Source organism: Anomalospiza imberbis, chromosome 9 (genome assembly GCF_031753505.1).
Source record: "Anomalospiza imberbis isolate Cuckoo-Finch-1a 21T00152 chromosome 9, ASM3175350v1, whole genome shotgun sequence".
Taxonomy (NCBI): Eukaryota; Metazoa; Chordata; class Aves; order Passeriformes; family Viduidae; genus Anomalospiza; species Anomalospiza imberbis.
The window spans coordinates 20,756,901-20,778,853 of NC_089689.1; the positions used below are offsets into that span (position 1 = coordinate 20,756,901).

Consider the following 21,953-nt stretch of genomic DNA (forward strand, 5'->3'; position numbering starts at 1 on the left):
CAGGAGTGGGTGGCATCTGCCTTTCCCTCATGCTGTCACTGTCTGCACATCAGGTAGTATTTCCAACTTTTGCTGTACTCTGTGATAGGAGAAGGGTGAGTTTGGCATTAATAGTGGCTTGAGGCTGTGCCTTCACAGCCTTGCTGTTAGAAAATACCATATAGTGATCCAACTGCACACTAATAAATACCTTTTTCTTCCATGTATAAATCAGAGTAATGCATTTTGCAGCTTAGGAGGATGGATGGAAAGACAGTGATTTATTAAAGACTTAATTTATTTATGCTGGAGAAGGAAATATAATTATATCATTGTTGATTATGCCAGAGTTGCAAAGTACCCAGTGCTGAGGAACATGAAAACCCCTCACTCTGCTGGAGTTAGCATGTGCTGTAGGTGCTCAAGGTTTTATTCAAGTTTTGTTACTGTTTCCCTGCAATCCCACAAGAGTATATCATTCTCCTCTTCCATCAAGGTGAAAGTTGGCACTAAATTGTAATCAGTGATTAGTAAAATCATTAGTGCAAATATGGCTCAGATGTTTTAAATCATCAGATTCACATCTTTATTACCAGGTTGATAATTTGTCAACCTTAATTGATCCATAAAGAACCTCATTGGATCTTCATTTGTTCTGGCCTCCTCAGAGGACAAATACCTTCTTGACACTGAAATTTTTGTGCTACTGCATTTGGAACACTTAACTCACTGTATGGTATTTTAGGGCTTACAGGGCTTGTTTTGTTTTGGTTTTTGTTCTTCAACCCCTAGATTGTTTTGACTTTCAGTGTTTGTTGCAGAAGATACCAGTAATGAAGTGCTTTCTTTTCCTTTTCAAAGGTTATCGAGTTCGATGATGGATCAGGATCAGTTCTGCGGATACAGCCCCTGCGTGTCCATCGAGATGAGGCTATCTATGAGTGCACAGCCACCAACAGTGTGGGGGAGATAAACACCAGTGCCAAGTTAACAGTGTTAGAAGGTAAGGGGGAAGTTTCTGCATTCCTTAAGTGGCAGGAGATGTAGCTTTGGCAGCTACATGTTGATGTGCTTCATTTAAACGGTGTGGTGATATTCTAGCTTGATTGGGTAAAGCTGTGTTCTTCCTGCAGCAGTTGCTATAATTTCTCCTATAACAGAACATCATATTTTTGAGACAATCATGGAAAGATTGCAGATTCTGAGCTGTCTTTGGAGTGTTTTTGTTGTCTGATTGAGAGGTGTCATTTCTGACTTGGAGGGCTATCTACAGAGACATTTGTATACTTTTCTCATCTATTTGCTTTCATATAATACCCATCTTCAGGGTATCCAAGTATTGTATCTGACAATCAGAAACTTAATCTATGTTGCCGCACCTTCTGGATTAAATCAGCACATAGATTTTCATGTTGCTCTTCAGGTTTTTAATGTGATGTGAAATTTAGTTGTGTTTATTTTTCACTGTACTCACAACTTTTAATTGTGTCTCTCCTGTTAAGGAATAGATTTTCCTCCTTGTCTGCTATACGAGCAGGTTTTATTTTGCTTGCTTTGTTGTTTCTGCTAAATGTTTGTGGAAAAACAGTTTATTAGCTAGAAACAGGTTTGTGAACACTTGATTTTTTAAAATATTGAATTGTCAGGATTATTTTCTGCTTTTAAGGAAAGATGGGGGTTTTCCAGCACATAAATGTGTTCTATCATTTGTTTATATATAGGAATTTTTAAATGTACTGAGATGTTAGAAATCTGGGCCATTTGGCTGAATGGATTTTTTACCCCTTGCAAGCAGGAAAAGGCTTAGGCAAATTGCTTGTGGTTTATATAGATTGATGTAGAAACTTCTAAGTAATGAAAAAACTAGACTGGAAAGTGTTTATTGTTGTAGGATTTTGAATCAGAGGAGAGTGGTTATCCCAGTGGTGAGTGTGCCAGCCACACATGACAAGTTGCCTATTGTTCCTTGTTCTCCCATCCCCATTTATAGCACAGAGGTAATCATATTTTCCTTTCTGCTCTGTGACAAAGAATACATTAAACAACTGTAATGTGCTCAGGCACCGTGGTGATGGGAATCATAGAAATCATTCAATACCTGATGTGATTGTGTATCTTGTTTCTGGAGGTGGGGCATCTTAAAGATCAGCTTGCTCTCCAGTAATAGTATTATTAAGAATAGGGTAACAGGTGCTATAGACTTGAAAATTATTGGGGGACAAAAATCACATTATTTTTGTTACTTCTTGCCTTTGCAGCAGCGTATGTGAGTGCATAAAGCTCAGTGGAGCTCTTGCAGCAGTTAATGTGCAGATCTGCATTTAAATGTTTCCTGCAACTGGATTTTTGTGATACTGGATGCTTGAATACCACTCTTGCACGCACATTCCTGTTCCCTTTGGTTGTAGTCGCCTTTATGTATCTTGGATATGTATGCACATGCACACACACGCTAATAATTTATTTGCTCTCTGTTAAGTGTTCAAAGGCCCACAGAGACATGCCTTGCATCAAGGAGCACAACAGTATTTCTTAGCTCCATGGTGCTCCTGCTGATTTCCTGATGAGGTAAAACTTGCAGACCACCACATAAATAGGGAATGTTAGGAAACACCACAGACAGGAAAAGACATGCAGGCACACAATTTAACAGCTGCTGAAGCAAAAGTCTGTAGCAGTCAAGCACTGAGCCTGCTTTTCTGTTTGGAAAATTCATTTAATTGGGAGTAATGATAGTTGAACATGATCCCATCAGGTCAAGAACGATCTGCGGGCCGGGGGGGCTGTGTTTTCCACTCAAACTGAAGAGTATCGACCCCTTGCTGGGCACTGTTGTAATGGGCAAAATTAAGAAACATTTGCTGCCTAACAATTTGTATGTGCTCGTGCATACAGAATTGTGAGCTTGACTGCAAGGATGAAAAGCTACATGTGTCTTTTATGTTGGCTTAACTGACAAAGAAGATGGGTTCTGTTATGAGGTATTTGTGTTTAAGAAAATATGTTTCACATTTCCCTTTCTTGAGACTTTTCTACGAACAGCTCTGTAATTTTTTAGTCATGTTATCTTATTTTTCTGCATTGTCTGATAGAGATTATAATGTTTCTGCATCTTGTGAATAAGATTTTTTTAAAAATTACTATTAATATTCTTTTGCTTACACTTTGGCAAAGTAGATACTGCCCTGATTGTGGTTGTTTACTCTCAATGGTTTCAAAAAAATAGTGATAAGTGCCCAAGTTCTTTGGTATGCCATCATTTTTCTAACATTAATTTTGTAGAGGTATTTGAAAATTACACATTTCATGTGGAACCCTTGGTACTCTCAAGACTCTCAACTAGGACTGGATTTTCCCTTCTGCTTTTGGGGTTAAAATAATTTCCGTAATTGGTCTCAGATGGCAGTTTGAATGATACAGACATTCTGCACTTCCTTTCAAGAATTTGACTAATGCAGTAGTCCCTGGTGCATGACAAAGCTTATCACAGACGTCCTTGTGGTTACATGCTGCTAAATACACAGCATGTATTGATTTTTACATTAAAAATCCTTTATAAAAATAAGTTTCAATGCTCCTTCTCACAATTTGCCTTTAGAACATAGGCCTTAACATTAAATCCAGAAGTCACAGTTAGGGTTTAGCAGGCTCCTTACTAGATGTCTTTGTAGCTAGCTAAGCTGGAGCTTTATTTTATTTAGATTTCTGCGATGTTTTACAGATCAGAAGCAGATTATCCTTTCTAATTGCCAACTTACTTCATTCTTAGTATTAAGAGAGAAGCATGAGTCCAGTCTTCCTGGGGAATCAGGAATTCTCACATAAGTGAATCTCCTTTAACAATTTGGTTCCCTACTGCCCTTTTATTCTTTGCTTCCATGTCTCTCATTTTTCCCTTCTAACTGCAGATCCTGTTATGACCAAACTACGTATACTTTGTGTAACTGGAAATTATTTCTCCCGTTGATAGTAGAAGAAATAGACATGCGTATACCTTCTCTTCTCTTTTCTCCTGGGTAGCTGATAAGCTGAATTATGTATGAGTCATATTGAACATTTCTATCTTTTTTCCAATTATGACCTGAAGCAGCACAGAAGTATGTTTCTGCTTGGCAGAGGAGGAGAGCAGTGCAGGGAGGGGGAAAGCTAGAATCAATAAGCTGACACACATTCTCAAGAAAAGCCTCAGGGACAGTTAGTGGCACTAACAAATTAATAAATATATTATTCAGTGGTAATGTTGAGAATTACAGAACATTTTAAATAGGGAGGTTATATGAAATATAAGTAGGAAGGATGCCAGCATGCGAGAACGTAGCAACAAGCTGATGGCAGGAGTGCAGAAGTCCATGATGTCCTTCCATGTGACTCCTTGTATGTTCTGCATTGCAGGTGTGTTGGGAAAGGTGATGGTAACAGTGTTTGTCTCTGGTTGCCTGTTCATCAAAGGATGCCTTCAGTCTGTTTTCCAGCAGTTTCCATCCAATGGGAAGATATGGAAAAGCAGTGGGGAAAAAAGGGTCTTCAAGGGGCAGGGAGAAGTATATTGATTCTTCGGGAGAAAAAGGTAGCTCAAATACAAAGTATGTTACCGGTCCCTTCTCCTGAGGCTTTCCAAATGGGACATTCAGTTTTGATTTCCAGAACTGGGAAACTAGTTAATTGCAACTGGTCCTTTAATGCTTTACAAGCAGTCTTTTTTTTACTCCCTTGTAATCCAGAGCATGCAGTCATATCCAAGTGACACTAAATATATTCAGTTTCATTTCCCTTTGTTTTTAAGTAGGTTAAATGAAAATACCATCTCCAATTTCCATTCTAGATCTATGCAAATCCCCTATGCCTCTATCCCAGACTCCTAATCTTGTGGCATGTAGTTATTTGCCTGGAGAGTGCTGCCAGGCTCCACAGGAGAGCAGCTCCTGGTAAAGAGGGCAGACAGAAGAACCAAGGAAGAGTTGCTTGCACAGTGGGTTTCAGTTTCAAGGTAACCTGAAAAGTTATGTTTTGCTGGCTGACTTTATTGCTGACAGAAGTCGAGGAGGTTTAGGAGCATTTCACTGCCGCCCTGGTGTTGTGTTTTACTGTTAACTGAAACATCCTCATGGTATCACCATTGTGCTCAGCACAAATCCAAAACAGAGCCCAATACAAGCCACTATAAATAAAATTAAGTCTATCCCAGCCAAAACTAGCACACCTAGAAAGTTTCTGAGTGCAGCAGTTGTCCTGGGGTGGCAAGCACTTCTAGCATAACATAATTTGCTGTTTACTGAACCATGTCATGAGCTTAATTTCTTTCACCATCTGCCAGCTGCATTCCAGTTCCTGGGGTTACCCTGTTTGAAATGCTGTAAATGGTAAACATTTGACTGTTACAAATGATTTCTGCAGAGAGCTAGATCTCGGAAGGCCTGAACCACTATGCCCTTTTTGTAAACATCCATCTAAAAGTGATTTTTGTCATTGGAATAGTAAACAGAAGTTAGCTATGTTTAATCCTTGTTTATGTTTGGTTAGTTACAAAAGGATCAGTCGAATCACTGTACTTTGGCTTCATTGCTTTTGCATCTTTTTGCCAGGAAGAATTTCTTGCAATTTGTTGTAAAATTGAAACAATTACAGAGTGGAAATTTAATCTGTTTGCATGATTGTGTAAATGAATTGAAGCTCCCTGTGCTCTGCTGCTCCTGGGATTGGTACTATTCTCTTTATGTCTCTGGTCAAGAGAGGACAGGTCTTTCTTCTACATATTTAATGTTAATTAACGGTTCCAACATTCTTTGGTCTCTTCTTGGGAAGAAAGACTGCTGTGATCCTACTGCGTAAGTCCTACTCCTGTTCTTAGCTTTCTACACAGGCAATCCCAATAGCACTTTCTGTAGGAGGCAGGCAATTCATGGACCTCTGTAACTGTGGCTTTGCCAGGAGCTCCAGCAGTGAGACTCTACATGCTTCTCTGCTTAGGGAAGTGTCCGAGCACGCAGTGATGCACAGAGGGATGAAGAAGTCTGAGTCTGTCTGCTTTTCACTGGGTCTTGGCATGTCCCGTGCTTGTTAAAAAGAGAAACATTAAGCCAGCTACTCGTGGTGGCCTCATTGCATAGTTCAGGTTGTCACCTAAAAGAATCTAAATCTGAGCTCATGTGGACTTGTACTGTTGGGGTGTAAATAGTGTTCACAAGGAAAGAGTGCATTGTGCTGCTTGACAGCAGGTTGCCCAGTATTGGTTGGGTCAATTCAGGAGCCCTCTCATTGTGCTAGCAACTCCAGTTATTTCCCTGGTACTGGCCAGTGTGGCTAAAAGGATCCTGCAACGGGAAAGAGGTGGTCTCTTAGTCCCACTGCATACAGAAGATTGAGGAGAATTTGTGATCAGTTTCAATTAGACCAAGAAAATTTACAGAGACTGTTTTACTTGTACCACCGTTACGTGCCATGCTGCCAAAACCTAGACTGCCATGGTATCTGAAAAACTGATTCAGCTACTTAAGTTTTGGTATCTATAGAGCACCTATCATTTTAATCCAGGTGTGAAACTCCTAGTTCTATGCATATTATATTTGTTTGCTGTTAAAGATTGGATTCAGTAACAACATTAGTCCCGCTCTTATAATTTATTTTTATAATATTTAACAAGAAAAACTTTCTTGGCTGTGAGTGAAAGACAAAGAAGTAATTTTCTCAGGTGAAGAAAAGTTTTAACTGTTGTTGGTCTCTCCTTCAAACAGGAGAGTCAGCAGATCTTTAGAACGTGTCAGACCCAAATGCCATAATTTCCATTTCTTATCTCTGTTTAAATGATTAACTAATGGCACATAACCATGTAATGTATCCGTGATAGCAAGTTCCCTCAGAAGACTGCCATGCACTAAGGTTAACATCCAGGTTCATTCCACAAGTTTATGAAGCAAGAAATACAACCTTTGAAAAGTTTTATATGAAATATCACATTGTTAATGCCAAGCTGAACCCTTTGGAGCTGTGCACTCCCATAAAACCTTGTGTCTGAATAGGTACTGACCTCTTAATCTTGAGAACGTTTTTCTCTTGCAGCAAATGGCTGTTTCTGCATATTACCTCTCAAATGAGGTCCTATGAGATGACATCTGTAACAGGATGGGGTGTTTTCACATTCTTAGCAGCAAGTTTCAGTGGTATTGCAATGCCCAAAAGCAGCACCTGCGATTTGGGTAGGACTTTCCAGATAAAAACAAGTGAACTTTTACGTGTCAAATAAACAAGAATAGGAGTATATTTACAGAATTCTGCAAAAGCTGTAACACAGGCTTTATATTGCCAAGTAGCTTGTAGTTGTAATTGTGCGGTTATATCCTGTAAAAGACTTCTGAGAGCTTCTTGTCTCATATAATTGATTTATTTCAAGTTTATTTAACAGTTTGTAAGTTCTGACTTTGGTACTGGAAATGATGTTCAGCTAAGAAATTCTGTTGCCAGTAGTAGTTGTCTCCATTTTATTTGCTCCATTTCTGAAGTCCCTCATTAAGATATTCAGAAACGTGGATGTTTATTCAGAGCCTTGTAGCAACCCACTGGTATCTTCTGTCTGTTATGACAATGAATAATTGAGTCTTGGGCATTATTTTCTCTTTTTTCTTGGGCTGAGGGTGTTGAGACAAGTTGCTTCTCACTCTGTGTTACCTTAGAGCTTCCTGGGAGATTGTCATGAAAAGTGTGTGAGGCTGTCCTAGTGCTGCTCTGCTGTCAAAACGTTCAGCCTGTTCCAATAGGTAAATGAGGTACAAGCAGATTAGTTTAACTCTCTCGCAGGGATGTGCTCATGCAGGCAGGTTTCTGTCTTGCTGGAGAGGTGTCCCTGTGGGTTGCCATCTCCCAGCTGAGGCTGGGGATGGCCAGATGACTGCTTCTGCCTCTCGGTTCCAGTTTGAAATCAGACAGGTTAGATTAAATTGTCTGTGGTTTAAACTAATCTGTTTTGACTCTCTGTTGGAACAGATCATTGGTCCCAGCTGGGAGGCAGCAACCACCAGCTCTGCCTTTCACATCCCTGCAGAAAGGCTGGCATTCCCACGTGCCCCAGCCCCCCATGGCCACAACCATGTCTGGAAAGCTTTGACAGCACTAGGATTTTGATGGTGTCAGTAGACAGTAAAACCAGGAGGAAACATGGCACAGGCCTAGGCTAAAAAAGAGTGATAGTCTGAAAATGGCAGGAGAATTGGAGCAACAAAGTGAAGGCTGCCAAGGAGGACATGCGTGTCCTGTAAAGTTCTTGTACTAGATATTAGGGAGGAAGAAAATGCAAATATAATATAGGTATAATTAAAATACTGTAAATCTCGAAGCAGATTATTTTGTTGGGAAAATGAGTGTTTAGGTCCCAGTTAACCAGAAAGTGGCCAACTAAGCCTCCCCTTGCTGTAAAAGCCCTGCAGGAGCTTCATGGGGGACAGTCTTGGTTTTGATTCTCCTGGCTTCAGTGCTTCGTCCTATTCTGCACCTGCTCCTGTTTGATTTCAGGGGCTTTTCTGAACATGCACATGGGATGTGGATCTGCACACAAGGAGTCTTGCAAAGGCCTTTTCAAAACCACTGATGAACTGATGAATTTTGGAGATAGACGTTTGAATGGACTCTAGGATCACAGCTGCTGTCTTGATTCAGTTGGTCACTGGCTAGCATAATTTCTCTTCAACTCTCCCTCTCCCCTCCCCTCCCTGTGTTTCCAAGCAATATGTGCCAGGCTTACAGCAAAAATTCTAATTATTTATTATCTTTCATACTATTCCTGTCACTTAAGGTGCTTTGGCTCTTCTGACTTGATTTTTTTGAATGTCATCTTTATTTACAGCATCTCCACAGCACTGTCAATTTAAGCCCCACCTTTTGTGCAAAGGCTGCTAATGAATCTCATAATTTCAAAACTGATGTTCGAGGAACTTGTTGATAGGGACCATTATTGCACAACTAATAAAAAATAGCTAACAAGAGAGTGGAGTTGATTAGGTGACAGTGAGCCCTGATTTGGCTCTCCAAATGTTTATTTGGTAATAACTAGTTTGAGGATAGACCTGGTGACTCTGAGATGATAAAATTATTTCAGAGGACTGGCAGCCAAAAGAAAATACTTTTATTAATGAACTGTGTATGCAGCATTCTAGAAGTCTTTCAGAGAAGGAGAAAAAAGACATGAAACTCCACAATTATAAATTAATCATTTGCTCATTGTAAAAGGCATTTAATGGAAATTTATTTAATTCGTTTGGAACAGGCAAACGAGACCTTAATTCCTTTAGATAATTTGTGTAGCTGTAAACCTTGTCAGAATAACCCACAAACATTTCTTGTCGGATTTAATATCTACTGGTGACCCTTGGAAATTAAAATAATAGGTCTTTATCATCAGATATTTCAAAAGACCTTTCTTATGGCTGGATCTCTTTCAAGATGCCTTGTTCTGAGAGCATCTGTGGCAACCTGTTATTGACAGATGTGTTCTCCATAGCTGGTATGTCAGTCCTGCTGCTGTCTCCTGCTGACTAATAAAGTTTGTTGCTGGTGTGTATTTGTAGAGTCTTTGAAGTCTGTTAGGTTGTGGAATGGCCTTCTGAAAGAAGTAGTAACTCATTGCTTAACAACTGGGAATTAATCAGAAATGCTGCTTGATAATGCCACGTGGATTATCTGCTTTGCTTCCAAGGAGAAAATGGAAGGGCAAGAGCAAGGTGTCTGGAAAGCCTTTCTGAGGCATTAACTATTTTTGCAGAGTTATCTTTTGTATCTGCTCATAACCAAGAGACTGCCCACAGCTTAGTGACCTGTTGTCATTTACTGGCATGCCATGGCTTACACAGTCACTTAAGATGGTGGTCTTCTGTACCTTCTTGTGCAAAAGTGGGAGAATATATCCCCTTGATAAAACTGGAGAGTAAGTTCTTAAATGAAAAACAGAGATTGGAGAGTACAGAATGTGATAATTATGACTGTGGGAATGCAGTGCTTACTGCTATAAAAGCAAAAACTCTGCGTGCGAGGAAGGTTCCATCCAACCATCTTAGGTTCTTATCTTCTTCCTCTCACTAAAAAAATAAAGTAATTGCCCCAATTAAGTCATTCTTGGAAAATCAACATTTTAAAATGTAAGACAGAAAAGTGTGAAAGTGGAATCTAAGTGCATGCTAATAAATCTGTAGCAACAACAGCTGTTCAGAAGAGGGCATGTCCATGTAGGGAGTACATGTGTTTCTTACTGTACCTGTGGAAGAGAACATTCAACAAGTATTTTAACTTTCTCTCCTGTGGAAAAAGGAAAATCAGATCACTGCTGCTGATGGGCTGCCTTTTGATCTTAGTCTGAGATGCAAAACAAAGCAGGTTTTGCACTGAAGACCTGTAATATTGATCATTCCAACAGCTGGTTTCTGTGTTATGATGCTTATTTACAAGTCCCACAAGTAATTGTCCTCATGATCTCTTGTTGGTCTTGTGTTGATTATATACAGTAATGATGTCAGGAAGGCTCTATGATTGTGATGCTTATTAAAATGCAGTGCCCAAATAATGAGCAAAAGGAATGATTTGCCCTAATTTTGGATGCAAGAAGTAATTATTGTGAACGTTTGTTGTTTATTTTAACTTGAGCTGCTAGTGACTAAAGTATGGTTAGTATCAAGCAAGATAACCTAAAATATATGCATTCTACATGCTGTCTTAGAAGCCCAGTGTTGTAGTAGTAAAATACCACCTTCCCCATTGACTTCTCTAACAGCTGTTTATTCTTGTGGTTATTTCAGTTGGATAATAAAGTAAGTGACTCTTTTTGGCACTCCCACCTGCTCAGTTTTTTTCCGCCCAGAGCTTCGGAATAGCTCTTTCAAATCCTTTATCCTAAGGAAACCAGCAGGTGTGAGGTATAATAAGATCTGTCTTTTCAAGATTATCTAGTGCCTTGATGAGGTAGGTTGGATGTTGCAATGGGAAAACACTGCAATGTATTCATCTGTCGTGCTAATCCTGTGCTCTATTCCTTCAATCCGTTTATCACAAGGGTCCAGCATGGATGAAACCTTTCCAGGTTCTTGGATGTTAGAGTTGAGTGGAGAAGTCTCAATAGCAATCAGAGCTATAACTTTTTCAAGCTGTAGTGGGCGAATGTTCACTGTTGTGTTGCTGTTCCAAGGGGCAACTGGGGAAAATTTCATTGTGGTCAGAGTGCCTGTCAGCACAGGATGCAGAATGCTTTAAGTAAAGCTGGCTGCACAAAGTGCTACAGGCAGTAGAACTGGTATTATGATATTTTAGCTTTGATACTAGTGGAAAGGTGTTGGAAATATTAACCTGTTGGAAACCATAAAAACACAGCCTTGCTTTTTGGTACTACAGCTCCAAAATGGTGTTTTGTTTACAAGCAAGGCAATATTGGAATTTATTTTTCTGTATCTCTTTGGTTTAGACATTGCTACAATTGGTCCCAGTGAGGAGAAAGTCCTTGGAGAGAGAACAGAAATGATAAATATTTTGATGAAAAATGCATAAGCTGCACACGGGGTGGTACTAACAAAAGCTGCTGCAGGGGAAGGTAATGAATTGGGGAATGCACAGTCCAAGGTGACAAGACATCCAGTATAAAGAAGGTCAGGAGCTGGAACAGAATCAGCCTTCTAAAGAGAGCTTGCATCTCCTTCACTTTGAGTCCTAGGAGGGAGAGTAGTGCATGCCAGCAGTGCTACAATTCATGGAAGTGCCTTCCAGATGGAGCTCCACTCTGAATGTGTGACAAACAAGCCAGGCTAAGCAGAGCTGCTTGTTCCCTGGAGCCTGTCTGGAAGGGAGACAAGAGTCCAGCTGAGCCTTGGCAGGTATTCATACACTGAAAGCCTACATATGGTGGAGATTGAAATGGTTTACCTGCAAGAGTGAAGAGGTCAGCATGGAAAGCCTTCGCTTGCATGTTCTTTGTTAGAAGATGGGGTGCTGGGTTCTGTCTCCTGGTTAATTTGGACAGAGACTTTCTGTAAGAATATCACTGATGTGAAACCTATCTGGATTATGCATGATCATTGACAAACTCAGCACTGAAGTTGTTGAATGGGTAGAGTCCAGGGGGAAACTCAGTGTGTATTCTTTGCAAATAAATTATTTGGTTGCTTGTTTTGGATGTGAATTTGTCCCTTCCAAAAGTAGCATTGCAGAGAATCTTAGCTGATGCTTTGCCTGCGGAGTAATCTGGCCTTGTGGAAAAAACAGCAGTTGTTTTGCCTAGAGGTGGTAGACTTAATCAGAGTCCACCTAATAGGCATGTAGTGCACATCCCAGCATTGTAACTTCTGCTGCCATGTGTTCCTGGTCCTGAGGAAGAAATTGCTGATCAGATGAGTAGTATCCAGACTTGAATTTAGCAAACATGAATGAAATCTTTGTGCTTTGCAGTAGGACTTTCAAAAGGGAGGAAAAAATAAAAGGGTTCAGGAGGATTTGTGTTTTTACTAATTAGACACTAAAAATTATAGAAGTACTAAAAAAAATAATAAAATAAACTTTTAGCTCTTGCCTCCGGCATGAATTTACTAGCTTTAGTTTGTTGTGCAGTTCGGTTCATTGATCTTGTCACAATTGATGATTCATTAAGTTGTGACTACTGTAGAAATTACAATGCACAGATGTAGCTGAACTGCACATCTGTGTGTTCCCAATGTGTTAATGATTTAAAAATGCACTTTCTCTCTGGCCATCCACTGTGCTTCAAGTGCCAACTGACATTTTGTATTACCGAGCCATTTGTTGTGGTTGGCAGAGGGAAAGTCTTTCGGTTCTCCTTGTACTTTTTTTGTGACTTCTCTGTGTATTTCAGATAGCTGGATTTGATTTTCCCAGCAGCCTTGGCCTTGCAGAATGCGAGTTGATGTCTGTCTCTTTGCAGGCTGCCACTTTTTTCAGTGTCACCTCCTTTCTCCTGGTGTTTGCTTGCAGCATTTGGGGTTATTTTGTGCACCAAATCGTGGGGAATATGTCAAACTCAAAAGCAGGATTTTCTGGTTTACTGATGTCCCAGGATTCTGAATTTTAATTTTTGAAGTTTGTGTGAGGTGGTGTTGGCTTTTGAGAAGACCTCAAAAACTTTCAGTGTATTGACTTAAAGACTGACTGGCACCAGCAACTCAAGAATGTGGGGCAACCATAAAATGTCTTAATTGTTAAACCTACCCCTAGCCTCCCCCCTGAATTCAAACCAGTATTCAGACTGGCCCTTATTAGAGACTTGCATTTGATAAAAGCAGAAATATGGAGTTGTCTGTCTAATGGAGTGTGGCTCTGCATTGATGAGGCAAGCTATACCCACTATTAAATCATAGTAAGGTTATGGCTGTATTGTGTAGTTAATGCATTTTCTTGTGGTTACATTCTGTCTCTAATGCCACTTTCCAGTGCAGCCAAACCCATAAGACTCCTCTTGCTTCAGGCCTTTCAGGGAGTACCCAGGGAGAGCAGACTGCATCTGTTCAAGCACGTACCAGCCAATGTATGTGGCTCTGTGTCCACTTCAGTTTATTGTAGGCTCTGTGCTAAGAGGGTCCATGTCTGGTATCTCTTACTCATATCCTCTTTGGTTCAGCCATGCAGACATTTCTTAAAGGCAGATTAAAAGATGTCTTTAAGAAATTATTTACTATACCATCCAAAAAAAGTGCAAAGCAACTGTAAGTCCAGCACTAACTGGTCAGTTTACTCCAATCATTTATATATAATTCCAGTGCTGAAACAATGTAATGTCAACTCCAATCCAAGCCATTTGTCTTTTCCTGAGATTGTAAACCCTCTTCTCTGCCCTGTGTCTCTGAGATCCCTTTTTCCACATAGGCTTCTGTAAACCCTCTTCGACAGGCTGAACATTTGAGCTCATTAAGCCCCTGTTGTTTGGCTTATTTTCTAGCACCTGGCTTCATTTTTAGATCATCTTGAAATTCCCTGTGCTGTTTTTGTGCTTTTCTAGAAGTACATGGATTGCAATTTCTGCTGTATTTTGCTGTCATAAGAAACAGCTGCAATGATTGAAACTTTCAGTTTAGTCTATCCCATTTTTTTTGGGTGGGGGGGGGGTGTTTGGTTTTTTTGTTGTCGTTGGGTTATTTTTGGGGTTTTTGGGGGGATTTTTTTTTTTTTTTTTTTTTTTTTTTTTTTTTTTTTTTTTTTTTTTTTTTTTTGCCAGGAGTCAATTACGAGTGCCAGAGAAGTCTGTAAGGACCATGCTTGGAGGGACGATTCCTTCAAGTACATGCTTCTCTGGCCTCTACTGATGCATACCTCAGGCATTTTTGAACTAAAGGCAGTGGGTTTAGTCAAACTAATGAAAGAAGGATCTAGTTATGCTTTGAACTTTAACTTCTGGTGTGCATGTAATATTGCATATAGCAAGATGTTTCCCAGCTTCACTGTGTGGTCTGTAGAAAAGATACCTGTTAATGTCTGATATCATTTATGCCCTGCAGTCTTTGTACTAGAAGGGACAGTGGGTTGTTGTTATTATTTTTAGAAGGGACTCTGGATTTAATTGCTCTCTTTGCATCCATGCTTGTGTCTTCATGCTGAAAAGTGCTGGTATATTTAGTGATTTAACCTATGTTGTTTGCAACAGCAAAATTATATGTCCTCATGTGGTAGAAACAGGGCTTGGCAGCACTGTGGAGCTTTGCCTTATCTGGCACAGTATTGAATATTGTGAACCCTTTCAAGTGTCATCTTCCAGGACTCCTTCCATCTTGCAGGTTAAGCATATGGTTTTGCTCATTCCTGTGGCAACTGAATACACATCTGGAAGACTCCAGGAGCCCTTTTTGTCCAGGTGTTTCAGTGTACGGGGTCAGACTAGACAAAAGATGAAAGTTCAGGAGGGGTTTTGTGATAAGCAGTAGGAGGGAACTTGCCTCAGTGACTCAGGGTATTTTTTTCAAATTTCTTGTGTTCAGATGACTTTGTACTCTCTTTTATTCAGCTGTAATAAGTTGGATGTTGCCTCATTAATCCTGCGCAGTTCTCAGCAGTAGCCTGTCTTTGTTATTTATAATGTAAGATGCTCCATGATTGTGAGGCAGGATGTGCTTTGCATCTTGCCTCAGTAGCTGTGGTGAGGGTGCTTCCCTCTAAGGCAAGAGCTTAGCAGCTGTTGTAGGCTATATCCAGGTCTTTCTTGTGTCGATTTTGGCACAGAAGCGTGGACATTCCCCATCTCCAGACTTGACCAAGGGCTTTTACCCAGCAGAGGCAAATTTCAAAAACCATCAAGCACCAGGACAATTTTTCACTCCCTACCTCACTAAAATTCAGCCCTGGATCAATGAATGTGTGTTAGTATTCAGGATCCCCAGTTCATGATTTTGAGCTACTTGATGCAAATGAAGGATGGTAAATGACAGTCACCCATCAACACTTGATTGAAGTCAGTTTCCCCTTTCTTCTTAGGATATTTAAACCTAACACAACTGAGCTGTGATTTGTGTGGTATACAAGTCCTAAACAGTGAATTGAGGAAGAGAGCTGAGCCAGACAGAACAGGTTCTTATGATCTTTTCTTCCTCTTTTATATGCAGAAAAGCAAGAGAATTCAGGAGTGTCCTGTGTCCCATCTAATCCTGTGCTGCTGAATAGTGCCTTTATCTGACCAGTGGCAAATAGAGAGTGTTCATGAAAAAAATGGCACGTTTAACAAAACTGTCTGAAACATAAGTCACAAAACTTGACAGCTCATCTTCTCCACCTTCCTAACAACTATGTCACTAACACTCATTGAAGCACAGAATTGAAATGCCTTCTCTTATCACTTAACCTGTTCTTTTATGGTATACATTTTTTTTTTTAGAATTGCAGCACTGTTGGCCTTTAGATCAGTGCTGCTATTCTAACCCTGGCAAGTGCTGGCTTTCTATGGCTGAAAAATGAGTCTGCAGAATCTGAATATAACCTAGTGATTTATTACTTTATGCACTTTTCAGTTTGAGATATGACATGCTGAATTTCATAGAAACTGGACCTCACTGCCAAATAACAGAGTTTGAACTTGTTCTTCTTGTGGCATTAATTTACAGCTCCTATGGAGGATCAGATAGAGGGGTGCAGACACACGATTCACCAGCAGAAATTACCCAGATTCTAGTTACACAATTAACAATGACTCTGTAGTGCTGTTAGTGTGACCCTTTCAGCATTTTTTAACTTATTTTGGCATTTCTTGTAGAAGGCCATTCTATCTTCATGACATTCCTGACAGATACTCATGGAAAACTGGGATCTTTAGAACTGAAGCTCTGTAGTTAAATACAAGTTTCAGTAGAGTTTTGGCTAAACCATAGGAAGTTTTGTCAGTGTTTCATCCCATCACCAGTGTGTGTTCCAGGCTATTTTTCATTCTCAGTTAGGAACAGAAAGTGAACATTGTTTCTAATTTAGGTTCTACTGCATTTCCAGTAAGCAGCATTTAAGAGAGTACGCAGAAGTCCAAAGTTTGTTTAGAATAGAGGTGCAGCTCTGTAGGTTGACTGTGCTTATCTCTAGTACGCCAGTCAGCTGCCTTAGATGATAACCTTTCACTTCAACAATAGAATTAAAAGCAGCTTTTGTTTATTCCTTTACCATAATATTTTTATAAAAGAATCTACATATGATCTGCTAATGCTTTTCAAGGAAGCAGAAGTATACTAAATGCCATTTTTCAGGACATATTTGTGTGTTACCATGTCAGCTGCTTTGTGCAGCAGTGCAGAGTAGGCGTTCTACTTGCTGCTCTCTCAATAGATCTGTTGTTTTTCATACAGATACTTTCCAAGTACCTTATCAGTCTGCCTTTTTAAATAACGTGTAGAGGGTTCCCTCTATGAACTGAGTATTTTCCAAAACAAATAAGTTGGAAATTACATTTGGCAAACCCTAAACTCTGAATAATGCAGGTGCAACAAATGTTTTTATTCTGTTTTCTTGAGTTAGAGCTTAATTTCTTGGTGTTGAGCATTTCCACCCGTCATAGACGTGCTCCTTGCTCTAGCATCTAGGTGCAATTGGGTGATGTTGCTTGAGTAATTGTGTCTGTGGTGACTCTTCTTCATTTGGGGTTAACTCAGTACTTGATTTACACCAGTAATGTAATTTGCTACTCCAGTTCTGAGACTATGCTAGGTAGAAAAGGTCTGGATAAAAAAGCGGGCCTTGCACCATCTTGTGCAACTTGAGTTGGTTTCCTGGATGGCAGTGGAGGAAGAAGGCTCAGCTCACAGAGGGGGCACAGCAACCTCATGTGCCATTGTTGACTGTGTCATTTAAGTAATGAAGGCTCGGATTGTGGAACCTCATAGCAGAGCCCCTGAACCAGCACAGCCATGCAGGCAGAGCGTGCTACAGTGAGCTCTGCACAGCCATCTGAAAGTCCAGGGAGGAGACAGAGCAGTAGGTGGGTACACACAAACCTGTGCATGTGACACGAGATAACACAGAAACAAAACGATGGCCTGGAGTATCACTGGTTACAGCATAACTGTTGCTCGAATCCTGGAGAGATCCAGTTGGAAAAGAAGGATTGTAGTCCTGTGCCTTGGTGAATGTGCTATGGAAGGGCCTCTGTCTTAGCATGGGAAAAAAATGTGAAGAAGCTTGTGTGTAAATATGAAGTGTGGGTGATGAAGCATTGCAGCTGCCTGGTGAGAGTCAGCACCTCAGTGGAATGCTGTATATCAGGGAGAAGCATGAGTCTTTCAAACAGAAAAATAGTGGAGTCAGTTGTCTTGGAGAGCTCAGGATAGTAGCTGGACAGCCCTCACTGAATGGTCAGGCCTCAGCAATTTAATATTGGGTAGCTTCACAGCTCTGTCTGACAAGGATATACTTTTATTCTGTTGTGCATTAGTGTAATCCGAAGAGAATTTCCAATGAGCCTCTGAAACCTTTTCAAGATAACTGCTTTTGAGGCTCCGTGACATTCAGAATGTTAAATGCTGAAATAAACCTTAAAGGAATAAGAAATTTTATCATGTGAATATTCACATTTTTAATAAAATAAAGCAACTAGTAATGGAAAGAAAAAAGAGGCGGCACAGTCTCAGGCAAATGACTGGCAGAGTTTCACTAGTTAAAAATAAGGAAGGTTCTGAAGTGTAATGGAGTGAATCACTTATGACCAGTTTTACGGTAGAGTAATCTGACATTTACTTTCAATGGTAAATACAGAAAATGATAGTGAAATGCTGAAAATAGGATGTCATAAAAGTTACAGCTTCCTCATCAAGTTTATTATGCTTTGGGAGATACAAGGTCTTGGTTGCTCCCTGGAATAGTTAAGATGTTTGAAATTTAGACACTGAAATGTAAACTAGTCCTTTGCTACCCGTCGGTTTCAAATGGTCAAATATAAGCACAATTACGCAGCTGAGCAGTTCTGCTCGAGTGCCCATTGCCTGCAAGTGGCTGCACATCAGTTGGTTGTGATCTGCAGGTTTCCACGGAAACTGCATGTACCACTACCTGTGAATAATTGAGAATGGCAGCTGTAATGAGAGAATTTGGGGCAAATTGTGTAAATACTCGTAACTAGATTACAGTGGTAAAATATTTTCACTCTAGATGAAGATATAACTTCCAGGCTTAAGGAGATTAAACTGAAGAGGTCTACGAAAGAATCTGTCCTTGTGAAATCTGGGGATGAGTGTGTTTTAGAAGCTGTTGCAAATTCCCAGAATTTTTGAGAAGGATTTGGGCAAGTTTTTTTCTGTGTGCTGCCTCAAGAGTCTGCTGGCCTTTGTGTTTTAGTTCTTGGGGGCAGGTAATTGAAAGGCAAAAGCACTGAATTTGTTGCAGCTGTTTTGGCTGGGAAGTGACTGCTCAGACCCCACTGCTTAGGGGCAGGTGCCTTGTTCCTGTCCTACTTTAAAAGACATGTGAGGATACACCAGAGGTTTGGAATAAAATACCCACGTAGCATCTGCCAAGTCTCCCCTGATTTTCCTCTTCAGCTTATGTATTTTTTTTCTAAAGTTAGATGCAGTAGCTTAATATTCAGAGCACTCCTGTGCTCTTCAGTGTGATCTGCATAAATCGAAGGAGAGATGCTACAAGCTAGCTCTTTCTATAAAGACAGCTTTGTGTGTAATAGAGAGGAAAAGCCAGCTGGATGTAACAGGATTCACTGTGCTTGCTGCTCAGATACTGTAGACGTGTATTTATGTTGGGTTGAAGTGACCTGAAGAATTTCCATTGCCATCTCTGGGCATACTGTCTCTTGCATTGAGCTTGCAGAAGAAATGTGTGCAGTCATGCCAGTGGGAGATGTGTGTGTTTGTATTAGCATAAGGTTAAAAAGAAATTGTGACTGTTTTGTGTGCTGCAGCTAATGCAAAAGTTTGGGCTAAGACATCATAGTTAATTTTATACAGAATTAATTTGTCTTTGAAACTGGTTTTGTTTTATTTTCTGCCAGCAACAGTTTCTCAGTGCTGGTAAAGTAGTAGAGTCAAGTCTATTTTTGTGTGAGCCCAGAGCAAGCCAGGGGTTGGCATTACCTGTTAGAATATCTTCTTCATCTGGGAAGCTTAAAAAGTTGGTGCTAGACTCCCAGTTGTTCTCATTGCCTCTCAAACCACAGGAAGAACGGGGAAGTAGCTGCTTGTACAGTTTAGAGAGAGAATGTTAATTGGTGTAACTGAGCTTTCTTCCTCCTCGGAAGTAGTGAACTCTGAAAAATCCCAAATCCTGAATGTTGCTAGGCTAATTGGATGGTTAAATTTAGCAAAGCTTCCACTGTGCCTTACTGAATAAAACAGAGCTGCCATTTATTATTTAAATGTCGGTTGTGACATGAGGCAGTAGCTCAGGGTGGGCTACCTTACAAACCAGGCAATCTACTAAAGTTATTATTGACTTGAAAGATGGAGCTTGTCATGTATTGCATCTGCAATGATGCTGTCAGTTAATTTTGAGCCAGATAGCTGTAACCAGCTTTCATTCCACTAGCAAATATCTGGGGATATATGGGTTATGTACTAGCAGTGCTTGGCTGAAGAGGAATTAGTTTTATCTTACAGTCAGTGATCCACAGCATCCAGCAGCCTTAATAATTAAAACTAGAACATGTCTCAAGACTCTGATCTGAGTATGTAAAAAGGAGGTACCTTAAACTCTGTATTTTGTTAAAAAAAAAAAAAAATGCAACTCACCAAAGAAATGCTCTGCTGATGACTGAAAGGTTTAATAATAAAGAAGGTTAAATGGGAGGAAATAGTCTTGCTCAGGTTTCCCTCTGCTCATGGTGCCAGAGCCTTGTCAGTGTGAAATATGTAACACTGGCTGAATGGCTGAGCAGCTTCCATCTGCTTCAGGATCTCTCAAAGATAATCAAAAATGATGAAAATTGTTTCTTCATTTTTGACCTCTAACCAACCTGTTAGCCTTATGTCTATAAAGCAAGGGATGTCTCCAGACTGGACATAAATTGTAATGCCAGTGTAGATCACAACTCCTCTATCAATATTTGAACTGGAAAGAGCTTATATCAGTATAGCATCATTTTATTGTATTCATGAGAGGAACTTTGTACCCTTAAGACTCATTAATTTGACAGAACCCTAATAGCAGCTTGCAAATCTTACTGCCATTTCTTGCAGGAAGTGAGGTCCTTCAGGATATGCTGTCCCAAGACTAGAGGAGCCATTTGCAATGTTCATAGCCCATGCCTGCCATTCTTCTGCAAAACAGGAGACTGAGTCTTTGCCACAAAGATTGGTTTCACTGGCTTTACTGATGGGGTTTTTTTTAATACTTTTTTACTTTATACTGATACATAGCTGACCATATAAAATGATACATTATCTCATACCTCTCATTTCCCCAAGTCCTGGTTTTAATTTCTCTACATGATTTGTGTGCTTTGGGCTCCAAGCACCCTGAGGAGAAGGAAAGCTTCTTGTTTAACTCCATAAAGCCCCATGCAAACTCTTGGTAAGAGGTCTAACAGCACAGGCTGTCACTCTGGAGTAGCACATCTGTGTAGAAATGCTTGCTCAGAGCAGAACAAAGCTTGTGCTAACTTTTCACCTTTTCTCCAAGGATGAGTGTCACTGTTTCTTGAGATTTTTATCTCGTTGGAGAAGTTTTGCTACCCTGTTGGGCAAATGGTGCATTCCCATGGCTGGTTAGCACAGCCAAGGCAACCTGTCTTACGCTACCAAGCCTGAGCACAGTGAGTAGGAATGTGGATGTTTTCATACATCTCCACCTCACTGTCAGACCTTCCCAACTGTCATTCAAGTGTCATTTTGGCTACCACATACTCAAGTCTCATTTGCTTGCATTTCTTAAACTCTGTCTGTGGTAACTCTCAAGGGTTAATAATTTAAAAAAAAAAAAAAAGTTGAGTCTACATATTTTTGGGGAAATGTTGGAGACTGGTAACTTATTGTGAGAGTATATTGGCTTAAGAAAGATTTAGAGGCCTTAGGTAACAAAGATCATATTGGCTGTGGAAGAGGAAAAAAATCCTTAAATATTTTTGCAGTAGATGGAGAAATCCCTGGAAAATTGAGTATTTCAGCACAGAAGTCATTGAACTATACATGAACCTGAAAAGGCTGAACTGGAATACACATTGTCCTTTCTGTATTTCCTCATGGCCAGCACATTCATCTGGGCCTCGTTTTTAGTGTGGAATGAAAGGAAAGTGCATTGCTGTAGTTGCAGAATCTGACAAAAGATAAACACTTTCCCTATCTCTAATATTAAAAGAAGGCTCAAATCTTCGAGGCACTGCACAGTGCACAGGCTGGTATTAGGACTCAGCTCTGGTGCTTCTTGTTTTGTATGGGACAGATACTCATTATCCTGAGGTCTCTTTGTGGCTGAGTTTCAGATGGAGTACCCGTCCTGAAGATGCCTTTGGTATTGCTTGGGGATCTCACTGTTGGAATTTTTTTTTCTGACAAACATGGGAAGTAAGTGGTTCATTTGAAAGGCTTGTTTGCTTG

At 40.1% G+C, this 21,953-nt stretch overlaps 1 protein-coding gene across 17 annotated transcripts in view; it reads left to right on the forward strand.

Annotated features, from left to right (window-relative positions):
- Positions 1–21,953, forward strand: part of PTPRF (protein tyrosine phosphatase receptor type F) — a 378,733-nt gene that overhangs the window by 186,020 nt on the left and 170,760 nt on the right. For all 17 annotated transcript variants that reach the window (XM_068199067.1, XM_068199066.1, XM_068199070.1 and 14 more), the window contains exon 5: positions 841–982. In XM_068199067.1, coding sequence (XP_068055168.1) covers positions 841–982 — 142 coding nt within the window. The remainder of the gene's footprint in view (positions 1–840; positions 983–21,953) is intronic.